The sequence below is a fragment of the Suncus etruscus genome, chromosome 15 (genome assembly GCF_024139225.1).
Source record: "Suncus etruscus isolate mSunEtr1 chromosome 15, mSunEtr1.pri.cur, whole genome shotgun sequence".
Taxonomy (NCBI): domain Eukaryota; kingdom Metazoa; phylum Chordata; class Mammalia; order Eulipotyphla; family Soricidae; genus Suncus; species Suncus etruscus.
Window position 1 is genome coordinate 60,568,312 of NC_064862.1, and position 19,537 is coordinate 60,587,848.

At 51.6% G+C, this 19,537-nt stretch overlaps 2 protein-coding genes across 2 annotated transcripts; one reads left to right on the top strand and one right to left on the bottom strand.

Moving 5' to 3' along the window:
* The first annotated feature begins 7,310 nt into the window (after positions 1-7,310).
* IL27 (interleukin 27) lies at positions 7,311-13,584 on the top strand. Its single transcript, XM_049788139.1, has 5 exons — positions 7,311-7,341; positions 8,974-9,140; positions 9,226-9,324; positions 11,018-11,176; positions 13,369-13,584. Exons 1-5 carry the CDS (start codon positions 7,311-7,313, stop codon positions 13,582-13,584), a joined length of 672 nt encoding a protein of 223 aa, XP_049644096.1.
* Positions 13,585-14,431: 847 nt separating this feature from the next.
* Positions 14,432-18,686, bottom strand: APOBR (apolipoprotein B receptor). Its single transcript, XM_049788140.1, has 4 exons — positions 18,630-18,686; positions 14,917-18,354; positions 14,587-14,840; positions 14,432-14,501 (listed from the first exon to the last, which is right to left on the bottom strand). The coding sequence occupies exons 1-4, from the start codon at positions 18,684-18,686 to the stop codon at positions 14,432-14,434; spliced, it is 3,819 nt and encodes a 1,272-aa protein (XP_049644097.1).
* Between the last annotated feature and the right edge of the window lie 851 nt (positions 18,687-19,537).

The following is a 19,537-nucleotide window of genomic DNA, read 5'->3' on the forward strand; positions in this document are numbered from 1 at the left end:
TATTCCTGGCTCCAGGCTCAGAAAATTGCTCCTGGCAGACACAGGGGACCATATGGGGCGCCGGGAATTCGAACCAATGACCCTCCTGCATGAAAGGCAAACACCTTACCTCCATGCTATCTCTCGGCCCCACCCACCCTCCCATCTTTACCTTTCATTCTGCCCACCCAGGGCTTCACAGTTCCTAACAATGATACAAACAGGGGCCGGAGAAATAGCACAGCAATAGGGCATTTGCTTTGATGCAGCCGACCCAGAACAGGACAGATCCAGGTTTGATCCCTGGCATCCCATATGGTCCCCTAGGCCTGCCAGGAGCCATTTCTGAGTGTAAGAGCCAGGGAGTAACCCCTGAGCACTGCCGGGTGTTGACCCAAAAACCAAAAGAAAAAAGAAAAATTATCCACAAGGCTCCTGTGTAGATCTTTAGATTATGCAGAGGGTCTCAGTATGGGTGGTGCGGGAAGAAGAAGTGCTCAGCACAGATGGAAGGAGTGGGCCATGAGATGGTGACCCGAGAAGAGATGAGGAACCAAGGTAAGAGCCTGCCAGGAGAGGGAATCTCAAGTGAGGAGCCCTTGGGTAGTGGGGTAGGGGTGGTGGGGGTTATGCTAGGGTTATGCTAGGGAGGGTTGGTGAAAACCAGACAGACAGTGGAAGGAGTTTTGCTTTGTTTTGGGGCCATTCGCAGAGGTGATCAGGGCTTACTCCTAGCTCTGCGTCCAGGGCTTACTCCTGGCACTGTGCTCAGGAATCACTTCTGATGGGGTTCAGGGGACTATATGGGGGCAAGGGATTGAACCTGGGTCAGCTGTATGCAAGGCTGTGTACTGTGACTCTGGTCCTCCTATCATTTCTGTGTGTGTGTGTGTGTGTGTGTGTGTGTATGTGTGTGTGTGTGTGTGTGTGTGGTGTGTGTGTGTTTGGCTCACACCCAGCAGTGCTCAGGGGTTACTCCTGGCTGTCTGCTCAGAAATAGCTCTTGGCAGGCACGGGGGACCATATGGGACACCAGAATTCGAACCAGCCACCTTAGGTCCTGGATCGGCTGCTTGCAAGGCAAACACCGCTGTGCTATCTCTCCGGGAACCCCTATCATTTCTAATGCCTAAACTCCATGGTCCTCTTAGAGAAGATTCTGTTCTAAGTGTCTTTGACCCTCTAAAGAATTTTTTTTTACTATTTTCATTTAACAGACGAGGAAGCACATAGATGCTCCACAGCTGCTTGCTCTTGTGCCCCACTTTCTCAGGTCCTCATGGACTGCTCCTAAGCACCCAAGCACAAGGAAGTTTTCTGTCTTCATCATAACCACTGAGATGTCCCAGACCTGGCAGAGACGTGCAAGTTGGTATGAGACCCCACTTTACTTCCAAGTCTGGGAGGGAGTGTCTGCTCCAGACTCGAGATCCTTCCCACAAAGAACAGAGACAGTAATGCAAAAAGGCATTGGAGTTTATTGGATACCAGCATGCTGGGACCACACCTCTCGCTGGTGGTGACTCAGGCCTAACTTACATTCTTACTTTTATACCTAGTTTAGAGAATTTTAGAAGGCCTAAGCGACCATTTAGAGGATTGGCTACACATTACATCATTGCTTATAGGGCGCTAGGTGATTGGTTGGACCTAATAGGAACTTTCACGGTGAGGGACTGGAGAGATAGCAAGGAGGTAGGGTGTTTGCCTTGCATGGAGAAGGACGGTGGTTCGAATCCTGGCATCCCATATCGCCCCCCCGAGCCTGCCAGGAGCGATTTCTGATCATAGAATCAGAAGTAACCCCTGAGCGTTGCCGGGTGTGACCCAAACTCCAAAAACCAAAATAAATAAATAAATAAATAAATAAATAAATAAATAAATAAATAAATAAATAAAAAAGAACTTTTATGGTGATTGCAAGCAAGATGTAAACAGAATGTTGACCTAGGGGGAGACTTAAGAATTTGGGCACTTGCTAGATTAGATTTATGGCCTGCATTCCATTTGGGTGCCCACAGGTTCCCGGGTGCTAGTTCCCTGGTGCTAGTCCCCGGGTGCAATTAGGTTGTTTCCTACATTCCTTAGTTTATGACCATCCTAGTATGTGCCCATAAAGTTTCTGAAACTGACTGTTTTTCTGGACTTAGTCCCTGTCCTCTGCAGCTTAAGTCTGTCATGGCAGTCCTTATGTCTAAGTGAAACAGCAGTTAATTCTAAACTTACATTCTTTCTTTTGTTTTTGTTTTTGTTTTTTTGGCATTTTTTGGGTCACACTCGGCAGCACTCAGAGGTTACTCCTGGCTCTATGCTCAGAAATTGCTCCTGGCAGGCTCAGGGGACCATATGGGATGCCGGGATTCGAACCATCGTCCTTCTGCATGTAAGGCAAATGTCCTACCTTCATGCTATCTCTCCGGCCTTAAACTTACATTCTAATATTCCTTTCTAACAGGAGGGTAGTGATTGGCTCTTTAACGATGAGGAAGCCAAGGTGCAGAGCACAGGCACTTGATCCCCACACAGGAAAAGGGCAGAGTAAATGGGGCTGAAGCTGGGACTTTTCACGCCTGGGTTGGTGCTTTTCTCAGCAGCCCTGTGTCCTGGCTGCCAACCCTTCCTGGCACCATCTAGGACTGGCCTCCCAGCACTCCTACCCCTATGTCCTTGACATAACCCAGTCAGTGGGGAGTTCTCCTAGGGATACTCTCCTCACCTCCTTTCTCAGAGCTAGTGTGCTCATGTCAGGAACACAAAGATGTGGCTGAAAGGGAGAAGACAGGTCTGTTCTCCAGGATCCTCTTCTAAGATGCCACATCCAGGAGCCATCCTCCAGAGCACATGTGCAGGAGAAACCAGGCAGCTGGGCAGGACAGGGGGTACTGTGCCCACAAGGGGGCTGGGTTAAGCCCCCAGGGGCTCGCTACTTGTCTTGGAGGGACTCCAAGGGCTGGATTTCGGCCAGTTCCCTGCCCACACACTGACATCACAGAGCCCAGGGGATCCCCTCAGTATCCCAAGTTGTGAACAGGGGAGTTGAGTTCCAGTCTTCATTCTGTCAGTGACCTTCTGTGTGACCTTGAATAAGACTTCCCCTCCAGAGTCCATCATGATGTCACCCCCTACAGCATCCCACTTCTGCTTGCTGGCCTCATGTTTCCCTTGCTGGCCCGGGGAGTGTCCCATGTGGTCAGACCTGGAATGAGGTATGGAAAACGAGATGAAAATTGGCGACTGGATCTTTTCCTATTTCTTCATCATCTGAGTTTCAATTTCCTTACATAAAAATGGTGGCAACCTTCAGAAAGTGCTGTCGTGGTATTTTTTGTTTTTGTTTTTGTTTTTGTTTTTTGTTTTTGGCTTTTGGTTTTTGGGTCACATCCAGCAGCGCTCAGGGGTCACTCCTGGCTCTACACTCAGAAATTGCTCCTGGCAGGCTCAGGGCACCATATGGGATGCCGAGATTCGAACCACCATCCTTTTGCATGCAAGGCAAACACCCTACCTCCATACTATCTCTCCGGCCCCGCTGTCATGTTTTTTAATGAGGAAACTGAGTGGACACTTGAGGTCAGTGTGCTGGCTGCATTCTGAGCCCACTGTCAGGGTTTCCGGCTTCCTTTCATCGATTCTTTTTTTTTTTTTTTTTTTTTTTTGGGCCACACCCGGCAGTGCTCAGGGGTTACTCCTGGCTGTCTGCTCAGAAATAGCTCCTGGCAGGCACAGGGGACCATATGGGACACCGGGATTCAAACCAACCACCTTTGGTTTTGGATCGGCTGCTTGCAAGGCAAACACCGCTGTGCTATCTCTCCGGGCCCCTTTTCATCGATTCTTACCCCTCACCACATCCCTCCTATTGCCTGCTGGAGCAATATCCCTCCTAGAGCAAGCCTCATTCTCTCAGCTCTCTCATTCTCACTTACAGAAACAAAGGCAGACAGAAACCTGGGTCTATCCACCAGAAATACATATAGACAGAGCCTGGTACTGCGTTCATGGTCCATCTGTCATTTTTCCATGCATCAGCTCAGATCACCACCCAGGACCATGCCCTCACCTCCCTGGCTCTTGTCTGGAGTGGGAAGGGGTTGACAGATAGGCCTCACACTGGACTAGATCTAAGCTTCCTCTAGCAATTTCCAGATTCTCAGTGAGGCACATGTCTGAGAGGCACTCACTGCAGAAATTGCATTTGGCAACTTATTTTACATACAGTCAACCTGGGTTGGATCCCTGGAATCCCATATGATTCCCCAAGCCTGCTGGAAGTGATCCTTGAGTGCAGAGCTGTGGGCAACCGCGCACCCCACATGTTTAATGGAATTCTGGATGAATTTTCCACCGCCTGCCTGATAGCCATAAAGTTTGCATAGCCCCGAGCCAACAGGAAAACTCTGCAAATAAATTTAGCTTAGCACACAGAATCTGGCTTAACCAGATTCCTTAACCCTTCCATGGAACCTGTTTTTGTGTCTGCTCTCAAGCATATAGTTATAGATATGTTTCTGTAAAGTTTAAACTGTGATCCTTATTGCTTGCACAAAAGAAAGATCTAAATGGAATATAGGCTAAACAAAAAATTGTATTTGCGTAAATATCAATTAGCTATTTGTTTAAGAATTTGCTTCCCCTCCCCCCATCCTGCCAGGTTCCTCCTTATCCTTCCCGCCATCAAAATGTGCTCCCATTGGTTAAAATTGTTGTACTTGTACAAATCTGATTGGTTTATGTTTCAATCCTATGTTACTACTCCTCCCACTGGAGCAGGGCATAAAAACCTTGCTCTCCCCTCAATAAACCTCTCGACTGGCATACGTCACCCTGAGCGTTTTACTAACTTCTACAGCTTAATTTTTTAGGTGTGTTCACAAAAGAGCTTAACACTCGCGAATTATTTGTAGTTGCCTTCTGCCTTCTGTCCTGGTTGAGAGAAAGCTGCTGGCCGGAATTCTCTCCCGGTAAAGGGCAGGAGCTGAGGCAATTACACAGAGCCAGGAGTCAGCCCTGAACACCATCAGGTGTGGCCAAAAACAAACAAAAAAAAAACTGCAGAGAAATATGCAATAAATAATGCAGTGGAGGGGACAGAGCACTCCTGAGGTTGGTAGGTATACTTTTAATCTTAATCAGATGATTAAAAAGCTGTTTAAAAGGATGAAATTTGTATCCATGGGGCCGGGCAGTGGCGCTGGAGGTAAGGTGCCTGCCTTGCCTTCGCTAGCCTAGGACGGACCGCGGTTCAATCCCCCGGCGTCCCATATGGTCCCCCAAGAAGCCAGGAGCAACTTCTGAGCGCATAGCCAGGAGTAACCCCTGAGCGTCACAGGGTGTGGCCCAAAAACCAAAAAAAAAAAATTTGTATCCTTACTGGGGAAGAATGGAGATGGTGATTTGACTCACACCCACAGTGCTCAGGAATAACTCTTGGTTCTGTGCTCAGGGATCACACTAGTTGTGCTCTAGAGACCATCAGGGATCGAATCAGGATGAGCTGAACACAAAGCAAACCCCTCAGCCACTCCCTACCTCTTCAGTCCTTCCACAGAGATCTGAAGGAGAGACTGAGTTTGGCCAAAGGAACAACACAAACAAAGGCCCTGTGGTTCTTGGAGTTACAGGTGCTAGGAATTATTTGCCAGGCAGGTTCTAGAAGTTACAGGGAAGCCAGGAAGGCCATGGGGACATTAAGCCATAGAAGCAAATATGAACTGTCCACTAAGATCTGATCTGTAATGAGATCCTCCCCCTGTCACCCAAGGGAAGAAGGATGAAGAAGAGAGCAGAGAGCACTGAGAAGGAAGGAGGGGTTGGAGTGGGATGGGGTAGGCATAGAGGCCAAGAAGTGTGAAGGGGACCAGGTTCGAAGGAAGAGACATCCTGAGGGGCACTATGGGATGGCCAGGAGCTGTGGTCAGAGTGGATGATGAGGCTCCGTGTTTACAAGGTACAAGAATTCAGAGTAACAGTCAGGGCTAAGCAGAGTGGCCAGGCCTCCGGGACAACAGGCAGGGCCAGGATGGGGAGTCCAGTCCAGCCTATATGTCCTTACCTTCCATTGAGACTGAGAAACAATGAGCTATGCTCTGAGGGCTCTTCAAAGAGCTCATTCCTGGCTGGCTGGGCCTCTGTCCTCCCCCAGAGCCCCTGTGGGACATCCCTGACTGTCCTAGCCGACCCTAGTGGGCAGTGCCCATGCAGGCTGAGGAAGCAGAGTGTTGAAGGGGGAAGCCCCCTCAGTTTCTGTCTCAAGTCAGGGACATAACAGGGAAACCCCACAGGTCCCATAAGGAAAGTGGCAGCAGTGGACCTCGGGGAAGACCAAGAAAGCCCCGGCTTCTCCCTAAAGATGGGAAATCCAGGGTGGGGCCGTGGGCGGGCCGTGCTGGAAAAGTGGCCTGCAGGCCAGTTGCGATATAGACAGCCTCTCCTGGGCAGCAGTGATTTGTCCGGGAAACAACTAGGCCTGGGTTCTGACCCAGCATTAACCTCAGCCTGGTCCGAGACTGGGCCCCAGCCCTGATCTCTTCCCAGCCCAGCTCTGAGCCAAATTCTCAGACTCAGGCCAGACCTAAACTGAAAACAAGCTCCAGGTACATCTGTATTAGACCCAATTCAGGACTCCAGGCAGGCTTCCAGTGTAAGACTTTGTGTTGCCAAGGTTGGGTGCTGACCCACATGAAGCTGGGACAAGCACTACATCTGATCCTGCCTTGTTTCTGCGCTGACTCTGCCCTACACCAGCTCTGAACAGGCTGCTCTCTCAGCCCTGGCATGTAGTTCCCACACTCTGGCGCTGTCTCAATTTTGACTCTGTCCAGCATGACCATGAGACACCCCTGAAAGGTCCAAGGTCTATTGAGCCTCGACTTCCCACCACTCCCTCCATCTCAGCCATCACTGAGCTAGAAGAGTGAGAATGACTCAGACCCCTCTGGTGGCCTTCCCCTTACCTGGCCATGATCATCAGCAGAACAGTGGACTGTGATGGCTGTGGTAGGATTGTGAGAGTGCAGAGAGCCAGAAGGGCTTGGAGGGGGCCCGGTAGCTTCCCCCCACCAGAGAGGGGAGGGCTGGAGCTGGAAGTACAGATGGGGTCAGCAACTTGGATTCACCGAAACCCTAGCTTCCCGCCACCCCCCACCGCACCTCCCACCCCCTCTGGGAAGGGAAATTACATTTCCCCATTTTAGCAAGGGCTGGTGAGGAGAGAAAACTGAGTGAATTGCAAAGCTGAAAGTACAAGCAGGACGGAAAGTGAAACTGGGCACAGCCCCCAGTATAAGACCCTCCTGCCTGGGAGATGGCTGACCAAAGAGGCTGGCCTTGCCATGGCACAGAAGGCAGGAGACCTTGGCTGGCGTGAGTCTGCGACCAGGGCTCGGGAGGAGGGATGGGGAGGGCTGAGGAGGGGAGAGAAAGATGGAGGTTCAGGGGGGGTTGAGGACTGAGGGATCTCCATTTGGTCAAGACTGAGGTGCTTGCTTAAAGGAAGGACTCTGATAGTGGTGGTGGATTTAGAAATGGAACATGAAATGTCTGAAACCATTTGTAAATTTTGATGCCTAGAAAATAAGACTGAGGAGGTTGGACTCAAGGTGACTGGGTGATCAGGACTCAGTGAAGGGAAGGGCTGGCAGGACAGGCAGGGACTGGAATCATGAGGAGGACTGGACAGGCAGAGGAAAGAGGAGTTTGGAGTGAATAGGGCAGGGTGCTGCCCTGCTGAGAAATGGACAGTTCTTCCAGAGCTGGGGCGAGTAGGGAGTTGGGCTTGCAGAGTTGAGCTCGGAAGGAGGGCCAACCTGGGAATGACCCAGAGTGGGAACCGAGGCAGTGGGGCCGAGTCAAGGTTAGGGAATGGATGAGGTCAGTATGCAGAGGCCAGGGGTTACTCCTGGCTTTATGTTCAGGAATCACTCCTGGAGGGCTCAGGAGACCCTATGGGATACCAGGGATCGAATCCCCCATCCTGGAGAGGACACTGCAGGGAGAGGAGCCAAGAGAGATAGGAAAGGGGCTGAGAGGGAAAGGACTAACTAGAGTGGCACAGTTTGAGATTTGTGTAAGCCCTGCTGCCTGGTTTCCTTTCTGGTGGAAGAAACTAAGGAAGGCCAGAAACACTTTCAGAAATGACCAGGTCCACATTTCACCCTCAATTCTAAAGGGGTGTGTGTATGTGGGAGAGGGGACCAAGAGACACAGATAGGGGGTGACTTCATGAAGGAAAAAAGAAACTGATGAGGAGAAAAAGGTTTGACCACCCCTCATATGCTCTCCACATTTCTGGGTACCCCCATAGGCTCTCCCCATCTTATGGCACCCCTGTAGGCTCTCCCCCCATCTCTGGATATCTCCATTTGCTCTCCCCTATTCCTAGATACTTTCCCCATTTCTCCGACACTGCAAAGTGACACCACTTCAATCCTTGCTGCTGCCTCCGTGGAGACTGACCCCTCTGTCCTTCTCACTCACTTGGCCAGAGCCTCCAGCAGGGCCTATAAGGCCTGAGGCCCAGGCAGGTCATCAGTGCTGCCTGGCTAAGCCCAAGGAATCCATGGCAGAGTGTGCTAGATAAGGTGTAGGGGACAGCTGAACCTTTGAGGTCCCTGGGAAAGCACAAGTTCCACTCTGGAATCAAGCCCTGGGTGCCCTCATCTGTGGCTCTCAGACCCTGGGCAGGTTGGCCTCACTGAGCCTGACTTTTCTCCTCTGCACATTGAAGAATGGTGCTTCCCAGTTGCTCAAAGGCACTTGAACAGTTTGTTCCCTGAGAGGGATTAGGGAGATGTCAATATTCAGCCTGTTTTGCTGCAGAGCTGAGCAACCCAGGGAGCCAGACCCCTTGTTTCACTCCCACAGAGAAGATTCAGGAGCTTCCGCATGCTGAAGGGTTTTGGTCATGCTCAGTACTTGTTTGCCTTCACCCAGCTCTGAAAAGGCACCATAGCTTTTGAGTGCTCCTACCTCTAGTCTTCCCTCCCATCTCCCCAGGACTCAGTCTGTTGCTGCTGTCTTTGCTCCTGGCTCGAGCTGGTGTCTGGGGATTCCCAAGGCCCCCAGGGAAGCTGAGCCAGCAGGAGCTGCAGAGGGAGTTCAAGATCAGCCTGCGTCTTGCCAGAAAGCTGTTCTCCGAGATTCGAATCCAGGCCCATCACTTTGTGAGTCTCCATACTGCCTCTGGGATGGCTGATCCAGGATCTGGGGACCTAGGGTTGGCCCATCCCTAATTTCTTCGCAACACAGGCTGACTCTCACCTACCTGGAGTGAACCTAGACTTCCTGCCTCTGGGAGAAAAACTCCCCAATGTGTCCTTGACCTTCCAGGCATGGCTCGACCTCTCGGTGAGCAAGGGCTGGGCAGGGTGGGACTGGTAGGAAGGCTGGACTGGATGAATGGAAGTGAAAGGATGAAACTGGGTATGGATTTGGAGATAAATTTAGCAATAGAATCTGGAGCAATTGAGTTTTTCATTGATATAGAGATGGGAGATTAAAACTGGGATAGAAAAGAGGCAGGAATGGCAATGAGGGGGTTGGGGTGAAGGCTAGAATAAAAGAATGAATCTTGGGGATAGGTTAGGAATGGAAGAAGGTTGGAAAGTGAAAAAAAAAAGTAGAGGATGGAGAAAGGATGGGGCTGGCTAGTGAGTATGGGAATGAATGGAGTTAGTAATGTCAGCTCAAAAGGCCAGACAGGGGGCTCAAGCAATAATAGTACAGCAGGGAGGGCATTTGCCAGGCAAGCAGCTGACCTGAGTTTGATCTCCAGCAGCCCATATGGTCCCCCAAGCACTATCAGGAGTAATTCCTGAGTACAGAGTCAAAAGTAACCACTGAGCATTGCTGGGTGTGGCCCAAACAACAACAACAAAATCCAGACATATGAAAATATGAGTGAGGTAGGGAATTGGATGTGGAAAGAGACTAAGGGCAGAATAGAGGCTGGAGATTGAGAAAGCAGGTGAGTAGATAGAGATGTGATGGTAGCAATGTGTTGGATTCTCTGTGATACTGTTCCTGAACCAGAGACAGAACACTGTAAGCAACTGTTCTCGGGAAAACTTGTAGAGCAACTCTTTAGGGGATTCTCCTTGAGTAGAAAGCTTTGGAGAAACCACTTTGGAGACACTGCTCCAGAGATGGGGATGGACAGCACAAAGAGGGGCGCCATCTCATGATCAGTTGTTACTCTCAGGCTTGACTCCAGGCTGTCCCTCCTCTCTCAGAGATTTCTGGTTTAGGGAGATAGGAGGACATGTTATTGCCCACTGTGTGGCTCCTGAGAGACATTCTTTTTTTTTTTTTTTGGTTTTTTGGGCCATACCCGGCTGTTCTCAGGGGTTTCTCCTGGCTGTCTGCTCAGAAATAGCTCCTGGCAGACACAGGGGACCAAATGAGACACCGGGATTCGAACCAACCACCTTAGGTCATGGATCGGCTGCTTGCAAGGCAAACACCGCTGTGCTATGTCTCCAGCCCCCTGAGAGACATTCTTAACCCAATATTTATGCTTATCTTCTGGCATCTCACTCTTCCACCCCGCCTATGTTTCTGCTATGTCCTGCCATGCTGCACGTATCCCAGTTCCTCTTGTTCTATATAAGCATTGTTGGAATGGAATAATAGAGTTTCTCTAGTCATCAGCCTGGGATCTGTTCTTCGATGGGTGGGAACATCCTCAGTCCCGAATGCATTGAATCAATGGAAGTTGATCCTTGCTGGCTAAATGGGTCAACACAGGAAAGGGAGAGAATGACTTCATTCATTGATAGTGATAGGTTGAAGGAGATGGGCTGCGGGGAGGAACATGGAGCAGGAAATAAAGCTGAGATGGAGATAGAGGTGAAAGACAGTGGAGATGGGAGTGGTGATGAACACAGGGAGAGAGGCAGAATGGCATTGGGGTGAGGATGAGAGTAGATTTGGGAGAGACAGGGGACTGGCATTTGGGTCAGGAATGAGACACCTGACAGTGATGAGGCTGTGTTGAAGGAGGTCCTCCTTGACCTTTCCTTCCCCCTACCCCTTTCCACAGGATGCAGATCGGCTTTACTTCCTTTCCATGGCACTTCGTCCCTTCCATGCCCTGTTAGAAGAGTTGGGGAACCAGGGGCTCTGGAACAAAGCAGAGAGGACGAGGCTGTGGGCTGCACGCCTGGATCTCCGAGACCTGCAATGGCATCTCCACTTTCAGGTAGAGGGTCGCCACCCCTCCTTGACCCCAGAGACCAATACACATAACTAGGCTCACGAGTTTCCACTTTTTGTGAGGCATGACCTCCCAAGTAGGGCTCAGAAATCATCATCAACTGGGCATCATTCAATGAGAGGGCCTAAGAATGTGGTACTGCTCAGGCCCAGTGGTGGCAGGAATTACCAGATACCCTGCAGATACTGATATTCAGGGGACGCCAGGGCACGCCCAGTGCTGATCAGGGGATCAAATGGTGCCAGGATTGAGCAGGGTTGGTCTCATGCTCCTTTACCTTAGCACTCTCTTTTTGGCCCTCAATAGCTCCCATTTAAATTTTTGTTTTGGTCTTAGGGCCACAGCCATTAGTGCTCAGTGTTTACTCTTGATTCTGTGTTTAGAGATCACATCTAGGACTCAGGGTACTACATGGGGTATCAGGGATCAAATCAGGGTTGGTTGCATGCAAAAGCCTTCCCCACAGTACTATTGCCCTGGTTCCAACAGCTCCCTACAAAACATGGCCTAATCACAGCTGATGCCAAGTGCACATGTGAGTGTTGCTCATGGGATAAGTGCAGACACAGTGACACTAGAACCTGGCTCTGTGCCCTGGATGGCACCTTCTCTATAAAAGAGGGTATTGGTCATAAAGGAGAGAACAATTCTGAAGCACAGTATACATCAGGCATCACAGGCTCACAGCAAAACTTGTTCTCTCTCTCCCTCTGACCCTGCCAGGTCCATCTCAACATTTCATTTTTAGGGGTTAGTAGTAATATAGTGGTAGGGAGTTTGCCAGGAGTAAGACCTCAGCATTGTGGGGTGTGGGTCCCACAAAATTAATTTTTATTTATTTTGGGTTTGGGTATTAGTGGGGTTTTTTTGGGAGGCACCTGGCACTGCTCCTGGCTTGCTCCTGGCTCTCTGCTCAAGGATCATTTTTGGCAGTGCTTTGGAGGTCATATAAGGTGCTAGAAATTGAACAGACTACTTACATGGAAAGCATCTTTATTCCCTATACTATGCCTCTAAACGTGTTCTTCTGAACATCTTTTTTTTTTTTTTTTTTTTTTTTTTTGGTTTTTGGGCCACACCCATTTGACGCTCAGGGGTTACTCCTGGCTATGCGCTCAGAAGTCGCTCCTGGCTTGGGGGACCATATGGGACACCGGGGGATCGAACCGAGGTCCGTCCTAGCGCAGGCAAGGCAGGCACCTTACCTCTAGCGCCACCGCCCGGCCCCTCTTCTGAACATCTTTTTTTTTTTTTTTTTTTTGGTTTTTGGGCCACACCCTTTTGACGTTCAGGGGTTACTCCTGGCTAAGTGCTCAGAAATCGCCCCTGGCTTGGGGGGACCATATGGGACGCCGGGGGATCGAACTGTGGTCCGTCCTACGCTAGCGCTTGCAAGGCAGACACCTTACCTCTAGCACCACCTTCCCGGCCCCTCTTCTGAACATCTTAAAAGGAAATAAGAATTTTACCTTTAAGAGGACAGAGAGATGCGATGGATATAGGGCCCTTGCCTTGCACATGGCCAGTCTGGTTTCAATTCCTGGCATCCTATATGGTCCCCCAAGCACTTTGAAGAGTGATACCTGAGCACAGAACCAGAGTAACCCTCTGCACTGCCAGGTCTGGCCCCAAAACATAAACAAGCAAATAAACAAACATATATAAATAGGGAATAGAAAGTACAAGCAGTGTAAACACTAGCTTTAATTTTTTGGGGGCCACACCCAGCAACACTCAGGGGTTATTCCTGGCTTTGTGCTCAGAAATCACTCCTGGCAGTCTTAGGGGACCACACGGGATGCCAGGAACCTAATCTAGGTTGGCCATGTGCAAAGCAAATGCCCTACCTGCTGGGCTATCATTATGGCCCCTAGCTCTAATTTTTTGATTCTTAGCAGACAAGAACTTCCTAAATCCCCAACCTAAGGTTCAGGAAATCCTAGAAGGGAAACTAAGAGATTCATCATCTTGATCTTGTTTCACAACTTTCATTTTCTTCAGCCAAATGATAAAGAACACGAGGTGATGACATAATAGAAGTATGTAGTTGGGGCCATGCAGGGAAATGATGGCTTTGTGGTCTCTGAGGTCATCCAGCATCAGTGGGCATTACAGGAAAGAAGACTTGCCCAGGGCCTCAAGTCTGGCTGCTCTGACTCGTGGGCCTCTCCTCACAGGTGCTGGCTGCAGGACTCAACCTCCCTGAGGAGGAGAATGAGGTGGGGCAAGCGCTATATCCAGGGGCTCTAGGCAGCGCCTCACACATAAGGCCAGCCAGAGTGTCCTGGCCACAGCTCCTATCTGCCTACCAGTTGCTGCACTGCTTGGAACTTGTCTTGTCCCGGGCTGTGCGGGACTTGGTGCTGCTCTCTCAGGCTGGGAACCCTGCCTGAGTCTTGGGGTTCCCCACAGCCACCTCCTAACTCACATGAGAGGACTCTGTACCTCCTTCTCTTCACCCATCAGGACTTACAGCCTCCAGCTCATTGGTGTCCTCCTGCCCCCTCCCCAAATTCCACCCAATAACTTAAGGTCCTTCCACTTCTTGCTGGATATTTATTTCTTGGATATTTATTTATTGTTCAGGGAAGTGATGTTTTATTTATTGTTTGGGGGCTGGCTGGTGCTCCCGGGGCTAAACTGCCATGTGGGTGCCTAATAAAGCATTCACATCTTTTTTCTGTCTGGCTGCTTTTCAGAGGATGACTGCCCCCCAAAGGTGTAGAGAGTAGACTCGAATGGATTCTCACCAGCCACCCCTGGTGGCATGTAAATTAGGGGAGCTCCTGATCCCTTTCCTTCCCTCTAGTGGTTATCATAATAAGCCCTGGATTCTTGGACAGAGCTTGTTGGCCTTTGTTCCACCAGTCTTTTGGCCCTCATCACTCCTATCCTCTGGGCTGGCTATGACACTCCAGCACAGCTCCCAGAGGCTCTGGGGAAGGGAGTGGGGATTAGAAAATGAGGGGGAGGACAGCAGGAGAACTCTTGTCCTGAGGAGACAGTTTGGGAGTATGAGAGAGCTGCATTGGCAGGGCAGAGTCCATTCAGGGGCCATCCAGGCATCTAATGTCCATGGTCCCAGCAGAGGTCAGGTTCTGCTTCATGACCCACACACCAGGTGAGTCAGACAGAAGTATGAAGAGATCATATCCCAAGAGGCAGAGGCAGAGCACTGAGGCGGGTCCATTCAGGGCCTGGCAGTCACTTGGGGCCTCGACTCAGGGTCCCTGGTCCTTCTCACTGAGGCTTTGGCCGGCCAAGTCTGGCCTGCAGTTCCTGCATCATGCCTGAGTGTGCCGGGCCGAACCTGGAGAGGGAAGACAGGTCATGGGCACTGTTCTCTGGGCACACTGTATCCATGGCTACTCACCCAGTCATTGCCCAAGGCTTACCCATGTCCCAGCGGCCTCTTCCTCACTGGCACTGGGGTCCCTTCAGACCTTGGAGTACTTGGCTGTGAGGGCTCCTCAAGTTGCTGTGGGGCAAAGCCCCTTTCACCCAGTGGGGGGCTGGGAGGTTCCTCCTGTCTGTCCAAGGTGGGGGCTTGACGGAAAGACGGCCGTGAGCGACGCTGGGAAGAGCTGCGGGAGAGCAGAACCCGACTTCGGGACATGGAGACATCCAGACGAGACGCAGGGAGCAGGGCCTGAGGGAGAGTCTCAGCGTATGTGGGGGTAGCTGCAGAGCCCTCTGGCCTGGCCTGGACCCTCCCAGAGCCTTACCTCAGTCCAGCAGCCATGAGATTCAGCTTCTTCTGCACCAACGTGGGCCTCTCCGCAGGGCCCGGGCACAGCCTCCAAGCGCTGCAGTGAATCTCCCTCCTGGTCCTCAGTGTCCTCCTGGCTTCGGGGGTCCACGGCCTCCTCAGCGCCCGCCCTCTGAGCTCCAGTCATCTCCATCTCCTCCATCTCCAGAGCTCTTTGTGCCTTGCTCTCTGGTGGGTTTCCCCACTCCTCCATGCCCTGCCCTTGCTCCCCCACTTGCCACCCCTCAGCCCCTATTCCTGACTCTAGGGGCCCTCCAGACTCTGCTATAGCCTTGACTCCCTCTGTGCTCACTCCCTGGGGGCCCACTGTGAACCCAGCCATGGCGCCATTTCCTTCTGCCACCACAGACACTTCAACCTCTACTGGCTCTAGAACCTCGAAAGCCTCCCTGCGGTCCTCAATGCCTCCTAGCTCCTGTTCTGTAAGGCCCTCCACCTCTCTTTCTTCACCTCTCTCCTCAGCCACCAGGGGCCCCTCATCTCCCCCAGAGTCATCTCTCCCTGTAGACTCCAGACCTCCTGCACAGACACCCCACTCTCTTCCTGGCACCTCCCCAAGTCCTTCAGCCCTCCCATTTTGGGGTTGTACTGCCCCTGTGACCAGAATGTCCTGGCTACTTAGAGTTTCCCTCAGTTCCCAGTCTGCCCTCCAGGGCAGCTCTGCCTCCATTGCCTCCTCCTCAGTTTCTCGAGCACACATCTCTCCCTGAGGCAAGCCTGGCCCTCCTTTTGCTTCCGGCAACCCACCCTGCTCTTGGTTCTCTGTAGAGACTCCTCCCCACTCTACTCTGTATCCCTTCCCACCAGCCTTGGGGGTCTCTGCTAGTGCAAACCCCAGATCTCCTTCCCCCTCAGACCCCAGAACTTGGCTACCAGTGTCCTCCTCCTCATCTTCTGAGTCTGCTTTGTCCTCCAAGGCATGCCCTCTCTCCAAATCCCCTGTCCTCTGGTCCCCCCAGACTTCTTCCTCAGAGCTGGTATGTTCCTCAAGCCTCCTTTCTACCTCTTCTTTGATTGGGCCCAGACAGCTCTGGAGCTCTTGGTTGTGACCCTGTCCTTCCTCAGACTGCTTTGTTGGGGTCAGCGAGCCTTGCATCAGCTCAGGGATCTGGTTTTCAGGGGTCTCATGCAGAATTTCCTGATCCATCCAAGACTCTTCCTCACTCCTCTCCCCTGTGAGCACCTGGACCTCTAGGTCTGCCTCCACCTTAGCTTCACCTTCAGTCTCATGTGCCTTTCTGTCATGGGGAAGTTCAGGCTCTATGACCCAGGAGATTTCTCTCTCCTTGGTCTCCTCAGCCTGTATCCCCTCTATAACCACTGCAGCTGTGATCCCTGAATCTTGCCTGCCCCGTGCCTCTTTCCCATCAGCATTGGCCTGGCCTGATCTGTCTGACTCCTCTCTCCCTGCCCTCGGGTCCTGAGTCAGTCCTTCCTCAGCCTCAATTCCCAGTGGCTGGCTCTGTTGGTCATACTGGCTCTTCTCTGCCTTTTTCTTCTCGTCCACCTCCTCCTGGTCTCCACTGGAGTCTCCCTCTGGGGACCAGACTCTCCCAATACCCTCTGGAATCCCTTCTGGTACTGCCCCATAATCTCTCTCCCTGACTCCTAGAAAGTCAACCTTCTCCTCACATGAGGTAGCTCCAGACTTCTCTTCTCCTGAGGTGATTCCAGCCTCTTCCCCAAGTGAAGTAGTTTCGGTTTCCTTCTTGCCTGAATTTATCCAGTTCTCCTTCATGCCCAAAGTTGTACAGGCCTCCTCTATGTCAGAGGTAGTCCCAGCCTCATCCCTCTCTAAGGTTGCACAGGCCTCCTCTATTTCTGAGGTTGTCCCAGCCTCCTCTCTGTCTGAGGTTGCATAGGCCTTTTCTATGCCTGAAGTTGTCCCAACTTCCTGTGTGTCTGAGGTTTTCACAGCCTCCTCTCTATCTGAGATTGTACAGGCCTCTTCTATGTCTGAGATTGTCTGACCCTCCTCTCTGTCTGAGGTTTTACAGTTCTCTATGTCTGATGTTGTTCCAACCTCCTCTCTATCTGAGGCTGTACAGACCTCCTGTGTGTCTAAAGTTGACCCAGCCTCCTCCCTATCAGAAGTTGTACAGGTATCCCCTATATCTGAGATAATCCAGGCCTCTCTTGTCTCTGAGGTTGTACAGGCCACCTCCACACCTGAGCTTGTATATGTTGTCTCCCTGTTTGAGGTTGTCCCAGTCTCTTCTTCAGCCTCTTCCCCACCTGAGGTTGTCCCTATCTCCTCCCCACCTGAGCTTGTACCAGTCTCCTCTGTACCCAATGTGATCCAGACTTCCTCCCTGTGTGATGTGGTCTCAGTATCTTTCCTGTCTGAGGTTGTCCAGGCTTCCTCCCTGTCTGAGCTAATATAGGCCTCCTCTACCTCTGAGCCTGTATATGTTTCCTTCCTGCCTGAGGTTGTCCCAGTCTCTTGCTCAGCATTCTCCCCTCCTGAGATTGTTCCTGTTTCCTCTCCTAAAGCTGAGTCCCTCTTTTCTCTGTCTAAAGTGGCCCTGGTCTCATCCCCTCCTGAAGATGCTTCAGCCTCCACCCCTCCTGAGGCTGTCCTGGCCTCCTCCCTGTTTGGTGCTGTTTGAACCTCCCATTTGCCTGAGATGGCCCCATCCTCACCCTCCGTCCCTGGCTCCCTTGCACCCTGTATGAGTGTGCTTGGGCTATACCTCACTTCCTCTTCCCTCCCTGTTCTTTTGAACCCAAATACCTGGTTCTCCTCTACAACAGCTTCCCTGTCTTCCAGTTCAGTCTGCTGGCTCTCCTCTGCCACCCTTGGTCCTGCAGCAGTGACTTTCCCTTCAGGTTCCCTGTGCTGGGTCCATTCAGACTCCACCCCTCCAGCCACCCCTGGTTCTCTTGTCCTGACCTCTTCCTCCTCCCTGGTTCTCAGTGTCTCTTGGTTCGCTTCCTGATCATTGGGCGCTCGACTTTCCTGGGCTTGGCTGCTCCAATCTTGCTCAGCCCCAGACTTTGACTCAGAATCCTTCAGGACCTCCAAGGGGGAGCTTAATTCCTGGCACCTGGAAGCCTTGGTTACCTCCCAAGCCCCAGGGTCCAGCCTGTTAGCTTGGGACCTGTGTGACCTGCCTTCTCCCCAACTGCAGGTCTGTTCGATAGCTGACTTTCCCTCATGGCATCTTTCATTCTCTTCAGGGCTTTTCAGTCCTGCCTTCCCCTTGCTTTGGCTACCTCCAAGGCCCTCCAAGGCCTCCTGCGCTTCTTCCTCTACAATCTTCCCAGGCTTTCCTGCAGCCAGTTCCCCCAGCTCCTCAGCTGCCCGAGTCTCCCTCCCCCCAGCAGCGGCAGTGGCAGTGGCAGTGGGAACCTCATCTCCCAAAAGGTAGGAGACAAAGGTGTTTAGAGAATCCTAGGAGAAAAAGGAAAGGGGAGTTAAGGCATAAGGGGAGATCCAGGTATCTGGATCACAGGAGGGACAAGGAGAGATTCTGGGAGCTGGGAAGGTTAAGGATCAGGATAAAGAGAGAGTGACTGTGGGGGGGGGGGGAGTTGAATTCTAGAAAGATTAGAGTAGGAGGCTGCCTGTTTTGGGAGCAAGAAGGTTAAATCTGAGAGGCTCACAGGGGAAGGGAGGGAGGTGCCCCAGGGAGCAGAATGAAAGTTTCTAGGCTTTGCCCCTCTCACCAGTGCCCCCCGCAAGGCCTGATGCAGCCCAGGGAGATGGAGCCGGAGGAAATCCATTCTGTCTGTTTGTATATCCAGAAAGCTGACAGTGACTGTCCCCACACGATGAGACAAGCTGGTCTTCCTCAGGACCCAAGACACTTCCTCTTCCCCTGCCCCTCCCAGACACATTCCCTCCCCCATGCCCTACCCATCCCCTGCAATGCCTATGCTAGCTTTCAACCCATGCTGGGAAGTGGGCAAACATCACATAGGGAGCTCAGGTGCACACTTTGGATCTAAAGGATAAGAGAGGATGTTGGAGGAAAATGGGGAGCACGTAGGAGACCTCAGAATTGGGGTGGGGGAGGGGGCATGAGGCAACAGCAACTCAAATGACTCAGGTTTTGTATTCTCACCTCAGCCATTTCCGCCTTGACCCCCACCTCCCAGCCCAGCCTCTCAGAGAGGAAGCTGGGGTTTGTGGTTTCTATTTTGCCTGGGGACAAGGAGTAGGAGTAAGGGGCTGGTGGGAACACTGGCTTCTCTTTTATGGGTCGTTAAACGCTGCCCCAAGGAGAAGAGGCTGGCTTGGTAGTTCCAAAGCCCACTCCCTCAGACAAGGTCATTTTTGCAAAACCATACTTGGTAAACTGCGTAGTGGTTATTTGTGTCTACCTCTTACCTTCCTGTGAGTCCTTTACAAGGCAACAGGCTGTATAATGTCTTGGTTATTTTTTGTTTTGTTTTTGTTTTTGGGTCACACCCGGCAGCGCTCAGGGGTTACTCCTGGCTCTCCGCTCAGAAATCGCTCCTGGCAGGCTTGGGGGACCATATGGTATGCCAGGATTTGAACCCCAGTCCTTCTGCATGCAAGGCAAATGCCCTATCTCCATGCTATCTCTTGTCTTGTGAGATTTCTTAATTCC

Coding starts and splice junctions, on each gene's coding strand:
- IL27 (XM_049788139.1), top strand. CDS start 7,311: ATGGCACAGAAGGCAGGAGACCTTGGCTGGC. Junction 9,325..11,017: donor AGGCATGGCTCGACCTCTCG/GTGAGCAAGGGC, acceptor CCCTTTCCACAG/GATGCAGATCGGCTTTACTT. Junction 11,177..13,368: donor AATGGCATCTCCACTTTCAG/GTAGAGGGTCGC, acceptor CTCTCCTCACAG/GTGCTGGCTGCAGGACTCAA.
- APOBR (XM_049788140.1), bottom strand. CDS start 18,686: ATGGATTTCCTCCGGCTCCATCTCCCTGGGCTGCATCAGGCCTTGCGG. Junction 18,355..18,629: donor AGGCCTTGCGGGGGGCACTG/GTGAGAGGGGCA, acceptor TTTTTCTCCTAG/GATTCTCTAAACACCTTTGT. Junction 14,502..14,586: donor AAGAGGCCGCTGGGACATGG/GTAAGCCTTGGG, acceptor TTCCCTCTCCAG/GTTCGGCCCGGCACACTCAG.